This window comes from Melanotaenia boesemani, chromosome 15 (genome assembly GCF_017639745.1).
Source record: "Melanotaenia boesemani isolate fMelBoe1 chromosome 15, fMelBoe1.pri, whole genome shotgun sequence".
In the NCBI taxonomy this organism is placed as follows: Eukaryota; Metazoa; Chordata; class Actinopteri; order Atheriniformes; family Melanotaeniidae; genus Melanotaenia; species Melanotaenia boesemani.
Window position 1 is genome coordinate 19,305,235 of NC_055696.1, and position 16,032 is coordinate 19,321,266.

Below are 16,032 nucleotides of genomic sequence, written 5' to 3' on the forward strand. Positions count from 1 at the left end.
TTCTTTCCCATGTCCACCTCTCATCTTTCCGGTGTCCGGCCAGCTGGCCACGTCCGTGTGAAACTTGAGCCAAATGGTACAGCTCATATGGACACCTAGCAGCGGTTCAACTGATATAGAAGGCTGTAAACTCCCAAATCGCTTGAGTCCCACCAAAAGTCCGCAGAGGATCACATTAGAGGGAGGGTCATGTGACTGTCAGAGGGGGAGAAGAGAGGTCTGTCATGTCCAGCTCACACACCTAAAAGGCTTTACTGGTTTCAGAAAAAGTGGGGTTATGTGAACATTTTGTAGCTCTTAGTTTTCCCCCAGTGAACACTTGGATGCATCATTTATAGGCTTCTGAAACTGATCCGAATCTCACAGAAAACAAGCTGAAGGTTGAAAGGGGGAACAAAGAACAAGTGCAGCGTTGATTTGCATCTTCATGTGTGTGACAAGGCTGGATTTCAAGGAACCAAACACTGACATAATGTGACATCCACCTCTGGAACACACAGGCTGACTAACGGGCACCGTTTCATCCAAATAGGTCAGATTTTTAGCATCAGATGGTTTCAATATGACTGCAAACAAACACTGTAGTACATTGACAGGTAATTTCATTACGACTTGAAATTTCCAAAACTACTTCAAATCAAACCCCAAAATTCAAGTGTTTTTATGGATTTTTCAACAAAGAAACGGAAGGAAATGTGGAGGCTGATTTCATCTGTAGTTTCTTTATATTTTGCTCTCATCTTTGTCTTTACTGTAAAAGAAGATTTCATTTGTGAACATTTTGAAAGGCGAGAGATCTTTGTTGACGCCTGATGCCAACTTTCCCTTTTGTGTTTCTGAAATCCAGATGTTTGAAAGCCTGACACCAACCCACCTCCTGGAACAACAGCATGAGAAACACAGCAAATAGAAATTCAAAAGAATTAAAAGATAATTGTTAAAAAAAAAAAAAAAAAATTAGATCACGTACACATGTAAGGCAAATATATAATCTGTTCTATACACAATAAAAGGTAGCAGGGAGCTGTGATCGTTTCTCTTCATCTGTCAAATTCACATTTACATTAGTGGAGGAAAAAATTTGTGCTGGATGAATTTTATCATCCACACAGCTGATCGCAGGATGAGTGACCACTTCGAGCACGAATGAACGGTCCTATTTTGAGTCTGTGAGCACAGCGAAGCGAGACGCTGCTCGCCCTGCTACATCTGTACCCGACCGCACTCCTTAGTGTTCACGGCTGTAACTGACGTCAAACGGAAAGCAGCGCCGACCCGAATGCCTGAGCCTGCGTCGGAGAACGACGGCCCTCCTCGCAGCCATCGCCTCCTTCAAGTAATCCAGATCAATGATTCCAGTCCTGTAGCGTCGCTGATGGATAGATGTCCAACGGATGGATAGATGGATGGATGCGGCTCGTCTGACGGAGAAGCTTCCACTCAAGTAGCTTTTTTGTTGTTGTTTTTTTTGTTGTTTTCATTTCAAAGTGGGGGTGACAAACTTCCACCAGCTTTCAGCACAAAAATGCCACAAGTTGCAAACACAGGGAAGAATTACACGACTCGTAACAGACTGAATGACAACTGGAAGACAGTTCTGAGGTGACGGAGGCAGGCTGAGGTGGAGAATGGAGGACAGTTATGCAGATGAAGCACCACCTTGTGACCTCAGCTGGAAACAGTGATGAGATAAATGGCAATTTGGATGCTGTACAATCAACAATAAGGTGGCGGGCACATGTTAGAAGCAGTAAAACCATTAAAATAAGGCATCTTTCAATAATCTTGTCTATAGTGAGGGGTTGAAACAACTCTTTTTTTATCATTTGGTTCTTTAGTTTCCCCTCAATGTCCAGCCATGAAGTAAATTAAAGATTTCAGTTTTAGCCCATTGACAGAGAAGCCGGGGGCTCTGCAGATGGAAAGTTCAGTCACTCGGTTCAAACCAGTTTGGTCCGGCTGAAAATCAGGAGCAATGTGGCCTCTGGCGGGCCGCTGATGGGGCCTTTCAGGTGCTCAGATTAACCATCTCATGCAGAAGAAATCATTACTGTGACGTCTGGGTGAGAAATTAAATGTTTCAGCCAGCAGGACAGTGACGATCAAAGAGGAGGGTCCCAGTGACAGAGAGGAGGGGCCAGCGTGGAGAGAAAAAAAAGAAATTTAAAGGGATTTAATCCTCAGTCATTTCTTGCCTAATTAAAATGTTCTAAAAACTTAGAAGTAATCGATAAAACAAGCGATGGGAATCATTCCTCAAATCAAAGATGTTTGTAGGGGTCAAAAAAAAAAAAAAGTCATGCTTCAGCTGGATGCCCCTCCCCCCTCCTGTGGCGCAGAGAGAACCGGCAACTTGCAGAAGTAGCTGAGCCGATCCGTCTGTGTGTGGAGTTACTTCGGTGTTTTGGCGTCCGGTGCAGGATCAGCGGTGGAGACGGGGCCTTTCTGGCGGGCGGGTTTGGCATCATCCTTGGTTGCGGGGCCATGGGCAGCAGCGATGGAGGCTGGGCCTCCGCTCGCCTGGCTGTGGGGCCTGCTTGAGGGCTGAGACGGATGCCGGCGGCGACCGTCCCCGCTTGACGAGTGTCTTCTGCGACCTCCTTCCTCCATTGGCGGCTGGAAGAGAACAAACAGGTTTGAGAAAACAGAAACCAGAAGATCACTAAAACAGCAGCATCCTCTCTATCAAACCCACTTCATGTTCAGCCTTCAAACCTTTAAGAATTATTCACTTACATCAATTCTGAAATCTTCCAGGCGTTTGAACTTGCTTAGGTAGTCCTGCAGCTTGGGGTTGATCTCCAAGGTCTTGGCTTTGGAGTATTTGAGGAAAGCCCAGAACTTCTCCAACCCATAAAGCTGGCCTGTGATCAGGAGACAGAAAAATGTTTTTAGTCAGGTCTGAAAGTGAACCCTGATATCTCTAAAGAAGACATTAAAAACATCATAAAGTTGCTCTGGCGACAGCTTTAGTCTCCCCGTGTTTCCTCACCGGCCTCGTAGTCTTTTACGGTCTCCTCCTGGAAGTCCTTAAAGATGTCTGGCCTGAACTTCTTCTCCAGACCGTAGCTGTAGTACCTGAACAAGCACTCCAATCCGTACCTGTGACACAAACGCACCACGAGAGACAATTACACTGATGGATAAAGTGTTTAGGAAAATGGATTTAGACACAAACCAGCAAACATATGATCCTAAAATAAACCAAATACAGATTTATGATCAGTTATTACTGAGCCGAACTCTTGAATTTGCAACACTGTCGAAATTGGGCTGCATCTAAATGTTTTGCTGGTGCACCCAGTGCTAAAAGTTAGCCTGGAGCCCTGTGCATCTTCCCAAAGGATTAAGACAGGCAGCTGGTGTATGTCCGTTCCTCCCTACTGAAAGCTCTTACCTGTATCCTTCCTTCCCGTCCTCGACCACCAGCTGTCTGAACTCCTCGTACATCTTCCTGTTGAAGTGGTCCCGTAAGAAAAATGACCAGAAGCGGAAGAGCGTGTTCATTTCTTGTGATTGGCCAATTCCCAGTCGCTTCCGTTCTGTGATTGGTGGAGAAGGAAGGAAAGGAACAAGTGAGCCCAACTGTCTGTGAGGGGAGGCGTTAGTGATATAAAACAGAGGGAATGGTACCGTTGAGGCAGCGTCGGCGGTACTTGTGGTAAACGTGTTGCGTGAAGCCGTTCTCCTTCAGCAGCTCGTGTGATGGGTGCTGGAACTTGGGGAGAGACTGAGGCGTGCAGCCGATGTTGCCCAGGGCGGGGGTGCCCTCCGATGGGCTGGCGTTAGAGCTGAGAACAAGAAAGGGAAAAAACAGGAAGAATAATTAGACCCAGTTCACTGAGTCAGGTCTGCTTCCTTTCATCACTCAAAACATCTAAAGCACAAAACGACCTGGATTTCTGGATTTTCTGAAACCAATCTAACTTTTAAAACAACCAACTGAGATTAGCACAGCCATAAAATTACTTTTTTAGGTCCAAATCTGACCACTGTCCTGCAGGTTTTAGATGTTTCCCTGCTTCCTCACCCCTGACTCTGGTTAACAGGTCTCTAACATGCTTGTGCAGAACTTGACAAGCTTTTTGGAGGGGACCCAATTAATTTCAACCAGGTGTTTTGGAGCAGGGAAATCTAAAAACCTGCAAGAAAAGAGCCCTTGAGGACCAGAAAGGGATATCCGTGCTACTAACGATACTTCAGCCAAAAAAGCTAAAAAACCTGAAAATTAGTGTGTCCGTGGAGTCCCCCAGGTCTAAATAGGCAATATTAAAACACAAATAAGGCAGATCATTTTCTAAAACTCCTAAATTCCGTCTGATAATTTACTTTTAAACTAATCTGAAGCCAAACCAAACACAAGGATTCAGGTTTCTCATGTGGAGAAATAATAAAAACATGTACAATATTGAACAGTTTTAATTAAATTCAATTCAGCCACTTCTCAACAATGCCATCTCAGGGCACTATACAGACTAATCAGTTCGAGGCATTTCATAATACATAATAGCTTAGAATAAGGAAAACCAAAACATTGCATCAAATCTTGACTTCGATTATATCCCCCATCCTGAGCATGCAGGAGAAAAGGGAAAACTCCTTTTTAACAGGAAGAAAAAAACCTCCGGCAGTACCCGGCTCAGGCAGGGCAGCCATCTGCCTCGACCGGTTGGAGTGGAAAGCAAAGCAAAGAGACCCTTTAACTGCCTGAGTTATTTATTTTTTTCACATATGAGATTTGTTACACCATGGGTGTCACTACAGACAAGGCTGAGACTCATTTTGTGATTGCTTATGAGGTGAAAGAAAATCTTTTAACTGTCAGCAGTAGAGTTATATTCTAATATACTTCTATTTTTATTTCTAAATATACTCATGGAGAAGAATGTGTGTGCACGTGTCCCACACGTGAGTAAATGATGAGACCAATTAATCAACAATTAATCACTCATTTCAGTTTCAGTTGGTCAATTTCTAATCGAACATAGAATATTGTTGAGGTAAACATTTTTTTTTTGGATGGACAAAGTTGTTTTAACAGCTAGCTTTCCAATGGAATTTTCCATACATGTTAGCCATAAGCTAACTTAATGGTTTTTATACATTTACGTGTGTAATGTTGCATGATTTCACTGAGACAATGAAAGTATTTCCAGTGAGATATTTTTGTATTTTCTGTATGTTTGCTTAGTTTTACAGTTTTTCTAAGTGTTTGTATGTATGTATTCAGCCTCTGATCTTTCTGCTGTCTATCTCCCGAGCTATCTATCTCACAACATGAATATAAATATTTAATATCATGTGGTCATTGAGCGCAACACTGTGTCCTACTTGATGGAACGATGAATTTATTAGATATATCACATTTTCGTCCACTACACACCAACTCCACTAGGTTAACTTCATAAAACGGCATCATTATGGGCAAAGAAAACAAAGGGGTCCCCCACTGCAGTTTACCGGTGGAACGTACAGCGTTTATCATATCAGTTTGGACGGTGTTGTCTGGTAAAAGTAATATTATTACTCAGCTCTGCTCCAGTATGTATAGGTATGCTCCAGCTGTTGGTGCAGTTCAACATTACAAATGAATACTTGGTTAAATCAGCAATTATTCCCCTAAAATGCTGATTTGACCTAAAACACTTCTCATAAAATGTGTGTAAATGTACCAACAGTCTAAACAATGAGGGGACAAATGATTTTTAACCGTCTGCCAGCCGCATTTAGAGGGGTTCATCCACTTCTTATTAAAGCACTCATTTTTATTTTATTTCTTCTTACTCAAAAAACTGGGCCTCACATTTGCGACTCTTTCCTTTTATAAACTACACTTATCTAAACACTTTGTAGGTTGAAGTTTTGAGTGACAGCATCTTCCTGCCGAAGACTCACCTGACGGAGGCGGTGCGGGAGCGATGCTCTCTGGAGTCCATCACCCAGCCAACGTGACACTCCATGGGCGGGTTGGAGCTGTGCCGAGTCTTCCTCTTCCTGGGTGTCTGAGAGAAAACGGACCATCATTGATTCAGAATATGTCGACTCATTCTAAAACCACAAAGGTTGCATTTCTAACGCTTAGTTTTTACTCCCCTCTGCGGCCTTCTTACCTTTGCGTCCACCGGCCGGCTTTCCTTCACCACTGGGTAGAAGCGTGGCGTCATCGTCGGGTCCTTCCGGTGAGGGGTGCGAGGCGTGCGGGGTGTCCGGGCACTGCGGTAGTTTGGCGAGTCAGGCACGGTCGTGGGGAGCGACCGAGCCGTTGAGGAGGGTTCAGGGGCACCGAAGAGTTTGTTTGCCAAAGCGTCTGTGGGGACTAAAGACATATGTTTTCTAAGCAAACATTCAGCCATGTCTCATCACTCATACTGTTTATTCTCAGATCAGAAATTCTTAACCAACTCTTTACAGTCATTAAGATAATTTAACAACAACATCAGGGATGCAATAATTCTATTTATTATATTAAAATATGGATTTTAATACTTTGTTTGGACCTTGTAAATGCAGCCTGCAGTAAAACAGCAGCTGGTGCTACTTAAAAGGTTTTTTAACACCAGGTTAGAATTATAATCAGTCAACTAAATCACTGAAATATGTTAATCTGGTCTTTTTTGGGTCATAATGGGAACACTTGTATCTTAGTCACACTAAGGTTATGTAATGACCACCATCGAAAGAGAAATTCCAATTCCAAATCATTTCAGGTGATGGCAGGTGTGTGTGTGTGAGGAGAGTCGCTCCATCAAATGTTCAATTGACTCCTTTTAGAAAATAAAATTCTTCCTTAATTTTAGATTTATTATAATGGAAATTTTGAAAATCTAAGGAGTAAAGTCAGAAAAATTCACTTGTTGCAGAAGAAATGTTTGTGTTTCCTAGGAGTCATTTTGTAACAGCTACAGGTCTATCTTAGTATTTGTAAGCAGAGGTTAACACACTTATAACCCACCATCTGTTCCAAGTCTTACCTTAGAATGACCCATCTACAGAAAAATAACTTAAAGCAATAACTGATCACAGGTAACAACTAAACATCCATTAAATTAATCATTTTATTTAAAATAATTGAGTTTTAATAAAAACACCCAAAGATTAGTCACACTAAGAAAAAAAAAAGATTAATGCTTGGCCAGTTCTTTTTATAATTTTAGACTAAATAAAATCTGAAAAAAATGTCCAACAAAGCCTGGAAAAGTTTAAGATAATTTTAGGCTAAATTTTTCTGGACGAGGAAAACAAACAAAAAAAAGGGCTCCTTTGTGATTTAGCATCAAGCTAAGAGAGGGACAGATCATCCTCCTGATCTGTTACCATGGATACATAAGCATCAGAAGTTGAAAGACCACTCTGTTACACATCAGCTGTGTGTGTCATGTTGTGTTTTTGTGTCCTTACTCTGCTGGGGCCGTGGAGGACCAGGGGGGACTTCCTGGTTGGGGTCGACAGGGGGTTCAGGAGTCAGGCAGTCAAACTGTTCGCGGCTGATCAGGTGGACCTTCTTGAAGTTCTCCACCTCTTGCTGATAACAGAAACAATCAGGAGATAAATTGAGGATGTTTTAAAACTTTCTAAAGACCTAAAATGTTTTCAAAAAATATACAAACAAAAATACAGAGGGCAAAATTCCTAAAACTCAGCCATGTTACCACATTAAATACCAAAATTTTAACACTAAAACCTGAAAAAGTAAAAGAATCTGATCAGAAACAGACCTGATCTTCAGCAGCCAGGAAACTGAAAGGCAGCAGCAAAACACAGAAGCTAAAAACACCTTTTTCACCCTCATATTTAACATCTCCGACACAAGCGCCTCCACCAGCAGCTTCACATCAACACTGAACTACATCTAAAATCCCAGCGGTTCTGGTCCTCACAGCAGCTCGTATTGTAAAAAAAATCCCCCTTTTCCAAGTGTGACTCACACTCTTCCCTTCATGCCACTGAGTATCTTCAGATCTCTGAGCGTCCATCTTAGTCTTCCCCTGCAGACCGCGGGCTCGGCCCCTCAGACCGAGGCCTTGCCTGAGGGGGTGTATTTATAAACAGACGACCTGTGTTCCACATGCTGCTAGATGTGTGCCGGTGAACACGTGAAGGTCCCACAAAGAGTTCAACAATACAACAAAGAGGCAGCAGCAACAACAAAAACAAAACAAAACCTACTTTCTGTTCGGAGCTTTGTGTCCATATCCAGAAACAGCCGTAACTGAAGGAGAATAAATCTACTCGTCACCTGCTTTTTTTTGAGCAGAAACGCCTCCAAAACGGCGATGATGTAACGTGGAAGCTGTCTAATGCTTTGATCTGCTTTTTGACATTTAAGTGACGTCTCATTGTTCAGGATCTAAATAAACGTCTTACCTTGATAGTGGCGTACTCCGGCTCGTACGTGTCATCCCACAGGTCCTGCTCGTAATAGAAGAGCCCGTCATTGATCACTTTGGCTAGCTCGCTGGTGAGCTTGGCGCGAGACGTGTGCTGCCCCGTGCGGTCACCTCCCGGGTGCTTCCTCAGGTAGGGCGGTGTTTGCGTCACTATCAGGATCTTGTTGACATCGTGGTCGTCCAGCTCGCCGTCCGTGTCCTCATCTGACCAGTCGGTGAAAGTGTTGCGGCGTCCGTCCATCTGCTCCATCTCCTCGTCAAACATGAAGTCCAGCTCCTCCGGTTCGTCTTGTTCTGCTCCGTCCTGATTAGAATCAAAGAAAGAAACATCAAATCATCAGAATTCTCTGATTACTGAAGAAATTTCTTTCTACTCGGGGGAAACAATGAGAGTTAATGAGCAGGGGGGGGGGGGGGGGGGGGGGTACCAGTATAACAATGGCTACACTCACACTGCAGTCCTTTCATGTGTGGTTGGAAATCTTATGCATATCTGATCTTTTTAAAGCGATCTCAGTCATCCGACGTCAGACAGACGTCACAATTCTGCGCCGGAGGAGGTAGGACGCAGTAAGCTTGAATGAACTGAACAGTATTAGAATTGTGTCGGTTATGAAAACTTAAAACTGATACACAAGCTGACGTGTGGTGTCCGTATTTATCTCTATAAACACAGCGTGCTGTGTGGGACATCATGTCTTCCTCTACATACTTGAAGAGTTCACACCGGAGTGTGATAGCGGTCACATCATAATGTGTACAGCCACACGAAAAACATTTTCATTAAGATTATTTAAGTAATAAAATTATGTAACCTTCAATTTTTGGACTTAACTGTCTTTCAGTGAGTGGCTTTATTGATATCTTAGTGTCAATAAAGCCACTCAGTTAACAATACTAATCCTCCTCACCTTATTTCCCGGGGTGGCAGGGCAGGGCGAGGAGCCGGGCTGGGGGACCGGGGATCGAAGCAAATCGTCCTTTTCCCTCTGCTGTTGCTGTAACGAGGGGGCCTTCATCAGTCAACCAACCATAAGAAGACGGGGGAGGAGAAAGAGGAGAAGGTGGAAGAGGTGAACAGAGATGAATGATGGATAAAAATAAAACTTCTTTGCTTGGTGTTTTTTAAAAATGGAAGATGTGGCTGAGACGGAGGATGTGTTGAATGTTGAATATGAAAACTAAAAACAGGGTGAGGGTGGGAGTGAAGATGAAACTCAGTTTCAGACTCAAAACTTTTCACCTTTTCTGAGCTGACCTTGGGTCTGGCTGGGGAAGGTCTGGGTCTCTTCTTCACCTCGATCCAGGACTCCGAGTCCAGGTCAGGCAGACTGGCCGAGAGGCCCTTGGGCATCGTTTTGAGGTTGGAGATGTCTCCTTCAGTCTTGGTCTGATGCTGCACTGATGTGCTCGGTAAACCATTTCCTGTGGGACATTTGAAACCACATTATGAGTTTTATGAGGATGAGTAGATGAAATTTAAAAAAACGACGTTCAAGCAAATTAAAAAAACTTTGTACAAATAAGTCACTTTTTTTTCTGATGCTCACCTCTGGGGTCCTCCGACATCTGTCTCGGGACAAACTCCGGACAGTTAATGAGCTGGGAGAAGTCTGTGTGTGTGTTGTTGGGAACGTTGAGGCCTGGCAGCGGCCACTTCTCAGGGTCCACCTTCCGACGGATCTTCATATCGATCACCTCCACTTCTTTACTGTCCTTCAAAGCCTGACAGCAGAGAGAAAACATCAGTCAGCCTCTGTGTGGAGGAAATACAACACAATCTCTGCAGAAACCATCACAGTGATGTTAGAAAGAAAAAGCTGATGGGACCACTTTTAGCTATTGCATTTGCCACTAAATATTGGTAAAGTTGCCGTAAAAAGGTCTAAGCAACATACTTTTAATCTTTTCTGTTTGTTGAATATCAAGTCATGACTCAGTGTAAGGGAACCTAAGAGCACTTCAATGCCTGCCAATTTAGCTTCTTCTTTTGGTGCAATTTAATGTTTGAATGGTTTGAACCCTGTTGTTTAAACTATGTTCTATGTTTGAATTTGCCATCAGCATGAATATAAAACCCTGCAAACTTAAACCTGGAAAAAGGGAAGCAGCGGTCCATCCAAAAGTAGCGACCTCATGCTGAGCCAAAGCTCGCTAATGAACAGGTTATAGATGGTTTGTTTATTCTGCATCAATACCTGAATGTAAAGAGTGTCACCCACCTCATGGCCTTCTCTGATTTTGAACAGGAAAATGTAGCAGATATTAAATTAAGTCTAAATAAAAAAGGGTCAACGTGTTGCTGCTTCCTGTACTAAGATGTTCATTTAATTTTCTTTGGCTTTGGGTTGGTTTGGGTTAAGAAAGTCAGCTTGCCTCCAGAATGAGGTTGACGTCGGTGGTGAGGGCCTGCACTCTGTGGAAACTGGCTATGAGTCCAATGGGGAGGAATCCCTCCGAATCCATCTTCCTTCGCAAGAAAAAGTCCCGCTCCAGGTTGTCCAGGCTGAAGTAGTATTCTCTGAGAGGGGTAGAGAAACATGTGCTCAACATCCTCTGTACAAACGGACCAATCAGATGCTGTCATTTACTTGTGAGCAGATACAATAAAAAGATGCAAGTGAAGAGAAGAGAAAAACATTAATGACAAATAAGAATAAATTGTTAGTTGAAGACTATGGAAACAGGGAAATTGTGCATTCATTTGTGCTGCATGTTTCTTATATTTGTTCTCTATCAGCATGAACTCTAACAGAACCAAACTTTGTACCAGAGGCTGGCAATAAAGACAAGTTCTTCTGTTGGTCAGTCAACTCACTCCACCTTGTGGTGAACATTACTGCCTGTTGCTGGTCAAAACCAGGCAGCTGCAAAGTGAGATGATTGTTGCATTAATTATTTTATTTGATTTTTTTTTCTCTTTTTCTTAATGACTACTAAATAATTTGAACATCATTGCCCAAGCACTGGAATAAACACGTGATTACACATTTAAATCTGCTGGTATGGAAAAAGTCAGACAGGCCTTAAACACAATAGCGAATCATCACAACTCTTGTTAAAGCTACATTGTTGGAACCAGTTTACTTTACTTCAACCTTTTTATTTGATTTGTCTAGAAAAATAAATGAAAAAAGGGATAAAACAAACAAACAAACAATGGCCTTCCTAAAACTCTGCAAGAAATAATAGACATGAACCTTCCAATCATTAAACAATAAATCAAAACATGCTGTGTCATTTACAAGATGGATAAATATACTAAATAAATAGAAAATCTTTGCACACAACACAGTTTTGTGTTTTTTTTAGCATAAATAATTTAAAAGAGAAATCCAGGGAATTCTATGACCCGAGATAAGAATCATGAAGGACCAACAAATTCCATCAAACAGATTTAGTCAAACACCAAAGAGCTCATAACTGTATTGCAGGGGTTTATTTTAATTTCATGTTTTCATGTTGCTGGTGTAAATTCTCAAGCATCCAGGTCACAGTAAGCCTAAGGGCTTGAACAGAAGACAACAGGACCTTTGTTTCTTGCCTCTTAAAAATGTTTTACCTATCACTCGAAAGACATCTGCTGTCTGACTAACTGGTGGGGAGTTTCTGACCAATATGCTGTTGGAAGAATGTAAACTGGAGAGTCACAGACAACATCTGTGTCACTGACATCCCTGACTGTTATGTGGGTTGTTTACCATCATCTGTACCAGTAGCAACTGTACACTGGGCCTCTCTGCAGCCGTCCACAGTCTGTAGCCACACAGATTGAGCCAATTATATGTGTGGCCACCACGCACACACCTGAGTTAGCCTCTGATTCAAAACGAGTGATAAAAACATATCAGGTGACAAGCAGGAGGAAAACAAGGCACAAAGAAAGACCAAGAAGTTGTTTGCATTTAAGAATGCCACAATTCTTCCCTGAAAGCACAGAAGAATTACATAATAAATAATTTTTACGTATTTATAATAATGTAGATGAAAACAAGAAAGAATAATGCCATAGTGCATGCACTAAAAAGCTGCACAACACACAGACGGAAAATGATATCCAAAAAGTCATCTACATGAAGTATGAATTTTCATTTTCGTCTCTTCAGGACGCTTTTATTAAACGGTGAGAGTTTGAAGAGTAAAACTGGTCTGCTGCTTCAGATCTACAGTCATCTCAAGTTTTATTCTTCGTTCTGCTGAGATCAGAGTTGAGAAAAATATCTCCACTGATATTTAGTCAGAGAAGAGACATGATGAACTCATCACTTCTACAGCACATCTGCATTTAGAGCTGCCGGTAAACAGCCAGAAAACTGTCCCGTTTGTTACCACGTTCCCTCATCCATCAGCACCACTCCTGCAGGAGAGAAGTTAACTCACATCTGCCTCTTGATGTAGTCTTTCAGCAGGTCCTGATCGACAGAGTATAGGTCATTGCTGCTCATGTTGTCGTAGTAGTAGGTGACGGAGGTGCTGAACTTCTGGCCGTAGGGTCCATCTTTCACATTAAAGGACTTGTAACCGTAGTGATAGTCATAGTGGCCTTCATGGGAGAAAAAGAAGAAAACAAAAACAGCCATTTAGTTTTCTGAGAGCTTCAGATTTCCTAAAGTCAACATCACGTTGTAATTAGTTCATTATGTAGTTGTGTTAAAGACACCACATCTTTAACATCATTTCGCTCCAAGTTATGTTACTACAAATACACAGAATTTACTTAATTTCATTTATTTACTATTGTTTCTGTATTTATCTATATATATATCTTCTATTTATTTATTATTAACTTATTTAATATTTAATTCTACCTTTTTTTATTCCAGGCTTTTTCATTTGTTATTTTCCCTCTTATTTCCATCTTTTAATTAGCTTACCGTTTTATGGTTGGGATGAGAGGAGTCAGATTACCCTTTGAGAAGAATATCAAAATACAGAAGCAATGAAGAGTTAAAAGAGCTCATTCACAAAAAGATCCTGTTTGCTGTCGTGTTCAGAAGCTTTTTAAGACAAAGAACAAGGACGTGTGTAAACTTGAATCATTGCAATAGTAAATTCTGACAGAAGCAAAAGTAAAAGAGAAAGAAAGTTTGCCTCCTTACAAACAAGTCTGACTGTGTGACGCTGCTTAAAATTAGCAACACACCCTGAAGAAGACAGAAGACTTGAAACTGAAAAACTTCCCCCTGTGGTATCTGTATTCTTTCCTCTTCCTTTCTCTAAAGTTTAAAAGATATTGTTTTGTTTTTTTTTTTGGGACTTTTTGTACTTGCCTGCCCAAAGCTGGTAATCTCTGCTTCTTCCTTGTGGTTTTCATGGTTCTTTGGCTCTTGGACTATCTTATCTGATTGGAGTTGGATTCTGGACCGAGTTTGTTACTCCTTGTTGGATGGAAGGAAAGAAACACCGGACCTTAAAGAAATCCCTGTCTAAATCTAAGTACTGGATCTTTGTTAACGCTCCAGTTAATCAGCTGTTGGTCATAGCTCTCTGGAGAGGATACCTGTAAGGATCTCATCACATCTGTTGGTACATAGCCTAACCAAAGTCACTTTAATTAACGGTCATTCAGTTTCTCTCCTCTGTTCTCTCAGCTGCCAGAACCAGATATTACTTTCAAGATACACGTACCTGAGTACAATAAAATCCTAACTGTTCCAATTCTGAGGTTCAGATCTTCTGTGGGTTCAATCTACGGACTTGTTACACTAGATGTAGGGCTGGGCGATTAATCGATGAAATTGATAAATCGAATTTTCCATTTCTGGAGATTAATTTTTTTGAAAATCGGGATTTTTTTCCATAGTTAGTTAGCAGCAGACTTAGCCCTCCCTACACACCAGAACGGTGTTTGTCTGACAGATTTTCAGTAAAGTGACCCTTCACTCACGCCTGGGATTTAGCTGTGCGTATAACTGCAGTGAGAAATGCTGCTCTCTGAGATGCAGAAATCAACTTAACCCACAAACACTAGTTAAGAGACAACCTTCATCAGCGGAATTATTTCTGCAGTGGATCCTGTATGATAAGGATCCAGATGGAAAGAGATCACGGATGCATTGTGTCGCATATTTCAATGTAAGATATGAAGTCGCTTATATGGTGGAAAAGCTATGACATTATGTGCTTTATTTTTGCTAGCATTCATCTATATAAACAAATGAATGTTTTTAATAAGTTTATTTATGTTTTGTAAAAGAAAAGGAAAAAAAATCGATTAAAATCGGAAATCGGATTTGGTTATAAAAAATCGGAGATTTTATTTTTAGGCTATATCGCCCAGCCCTAACTAGATGTGATGGCACCTTTCTGTTTTTACTGCAGGGCCCAGTGGGGCCGATCAGGGTCGCCAAGCAGTCCGTACAGGAGCAGACGTAGCCCAAATGTCACCACACACACCAAAAAAGAAGGAAAGGTGTTCCTCTTGGAAATAAGTAAGTAGGAAAGGTCACACAGTTAGTTATGTAACAAACCACTATACCATGACCAAGCTCAACAGTTTATGATGGATCTTTAGACAGCAGGTGTGAGGAAATGTGAACCAGCTGTTTACCCCCCAAAAACGCAAATGTTTCCAGGCAGCACAAGATCAACAAACCCTCTGAATTCATTTAGAAATGGATTAACCAGATGACCAACTTTAACGCTGAGATCAGAGCTGTTAGTTTTCTCCAGATGTTTAATCAGAGAAGAGACATGAAGAGCTCATCACTTCTACAGCACGCCTGCAGGTCTTCAATGCATCAGGTATCATTTTATCATGAGATTCACTGTGCAGTATGTCACTGAATTCTTAATGCCTGAGCATTGCTATAAGAGACATTTGTGGGTTTTCTAGAGGACAAGTTTGTGTGGGTGGGTGGGTTATAATTGGCTTCAAGTGAAAGTGGATTATACTGCAACTTCCATATCACACATTGTGATCAACTGTCTCCAAAAAAAAGGTAAAAAAAAAAAAAAAAAATGAACAAATGCCATTTCTACATGCAGTGGAGAGCAACAAATGTCCCTCAAACTAAACAGGCTAACTAGTAATCAACAAGTCAAACAGGGCACAGCAGCAGGCTTTAACAGGACTGTGGTGGGGAGCTGGCAAACCCAATAGTGTTCTCAGTATTCATTTACTTTCAAAGTTGTTGCACCCTCCATGAGAAGCAACAACTTTGTTCTTGTTCTTGAGGCTGTAACAACAAAAAAGTCTGTATTGGTCCAGTCATTTCATACTCCACGAGAAGCTTCGTCCGCGACGGGGTGGGATTACTGCAGAGGGGTGTCTGTGTTTTTATGTGCAACGAACAGCTGACCGGGTAATTTCATATTTAACGAGAAACTTTGTCCGTGGCAGTGCGTTGTTTACATTTATGTACTTTCTCATCTCCTCAATCAGCCGTTCATTAAAACCTCGCATCAGGGGAAATGTGGAAGCCACCATAGCCCTATCTCGCCCTTCACCCAAAGACCCAAACCCCACCAACAGCTACAACAATGGTGGATTACAGTGCTGCATTCATGCTGCAGAAGCTGCTGACTATGTTGGTTTTTACAGCTCAATCTATCAAAAAAAAAAAAAAAAAAAAAAAAAATTTAAAATTAACACAAACTTTTTTTTTTTTTTTGCACGGTCTCTGCCATCTTCATCTCCATATGT

General features: G+C 41.6%; 1 protein-coding gene across 6 annotated transcripts in view; it reads right to left on the reverse strand.

Moving 5' to 3' along the window:
* Positions 1–1,790: 1,790 nt before the first annotated feature.
* The window catches only part of larp1 (La ribonucleoprotein 1, translational regulator), a 59,299-nt gene continuing 45,057 nt past the window's right edge, over positions 1,791–16,032 (reverse strand). For 3 of the 6 annotated variants that reach the window (XM_042008063.1, XM_042008062.1, XM_042008057.1), the window contains 14 exons: positions 12,768–12,930; positions 10,764–10,908; positions 9,938–10,112; positions 9,631–9,812; positions 9,299–9,400; positions 8,365–8,691; positions 7,399–7,522; positions 6,111–6,316; positions 5,896–6,002; positions 3,634–3,791; positions 3,398–3,542; positions 2,993–3,102; positions 2,737–2,864; positions 1,791–2,616 (listed from right to left, as the gene is read on the reverse strand). In XM_042008063.1, the coding sequence (XP_041863997.1) occupies positions 2,392–2,616; positions 2,737–2,864; positions 2,993–3,102; positions 3,398–3,542; positions 3,634–3,791; positions 5,896–6,002; positions 6,111–6,316; positions 7,399–7,522; positions 8,365–8,691; positions 9,299–9,400; positions 9,631–9,812; positions 9,938–10,112; positions 10,764–10,908; positions 12,768–12,930 (2,297 nt within the window). In that variant the 3' untranslated portion in view covers positions 1,791–2,391. The remainder of the gene's footprint in view (positions 2,617–2,736; positions 2,865–2,992; positions 3,103–3,397; positions 3,543–3,633; positions 3,792–5,895; positions 6,003–6,110; positions 6,317–7,398; positions 7,523–8,364; positions 8,692–9,298; positions 9,401–9,630; positions 9,813–9,937; positions 10,113–10,763; positions 10,909–12,767; positions 12,931–16,032) is intronic. The other 3 variants (XM_042008060.1, XM_042008058.1, XM_042008059.1) reach the window with 3 other exon arrangements.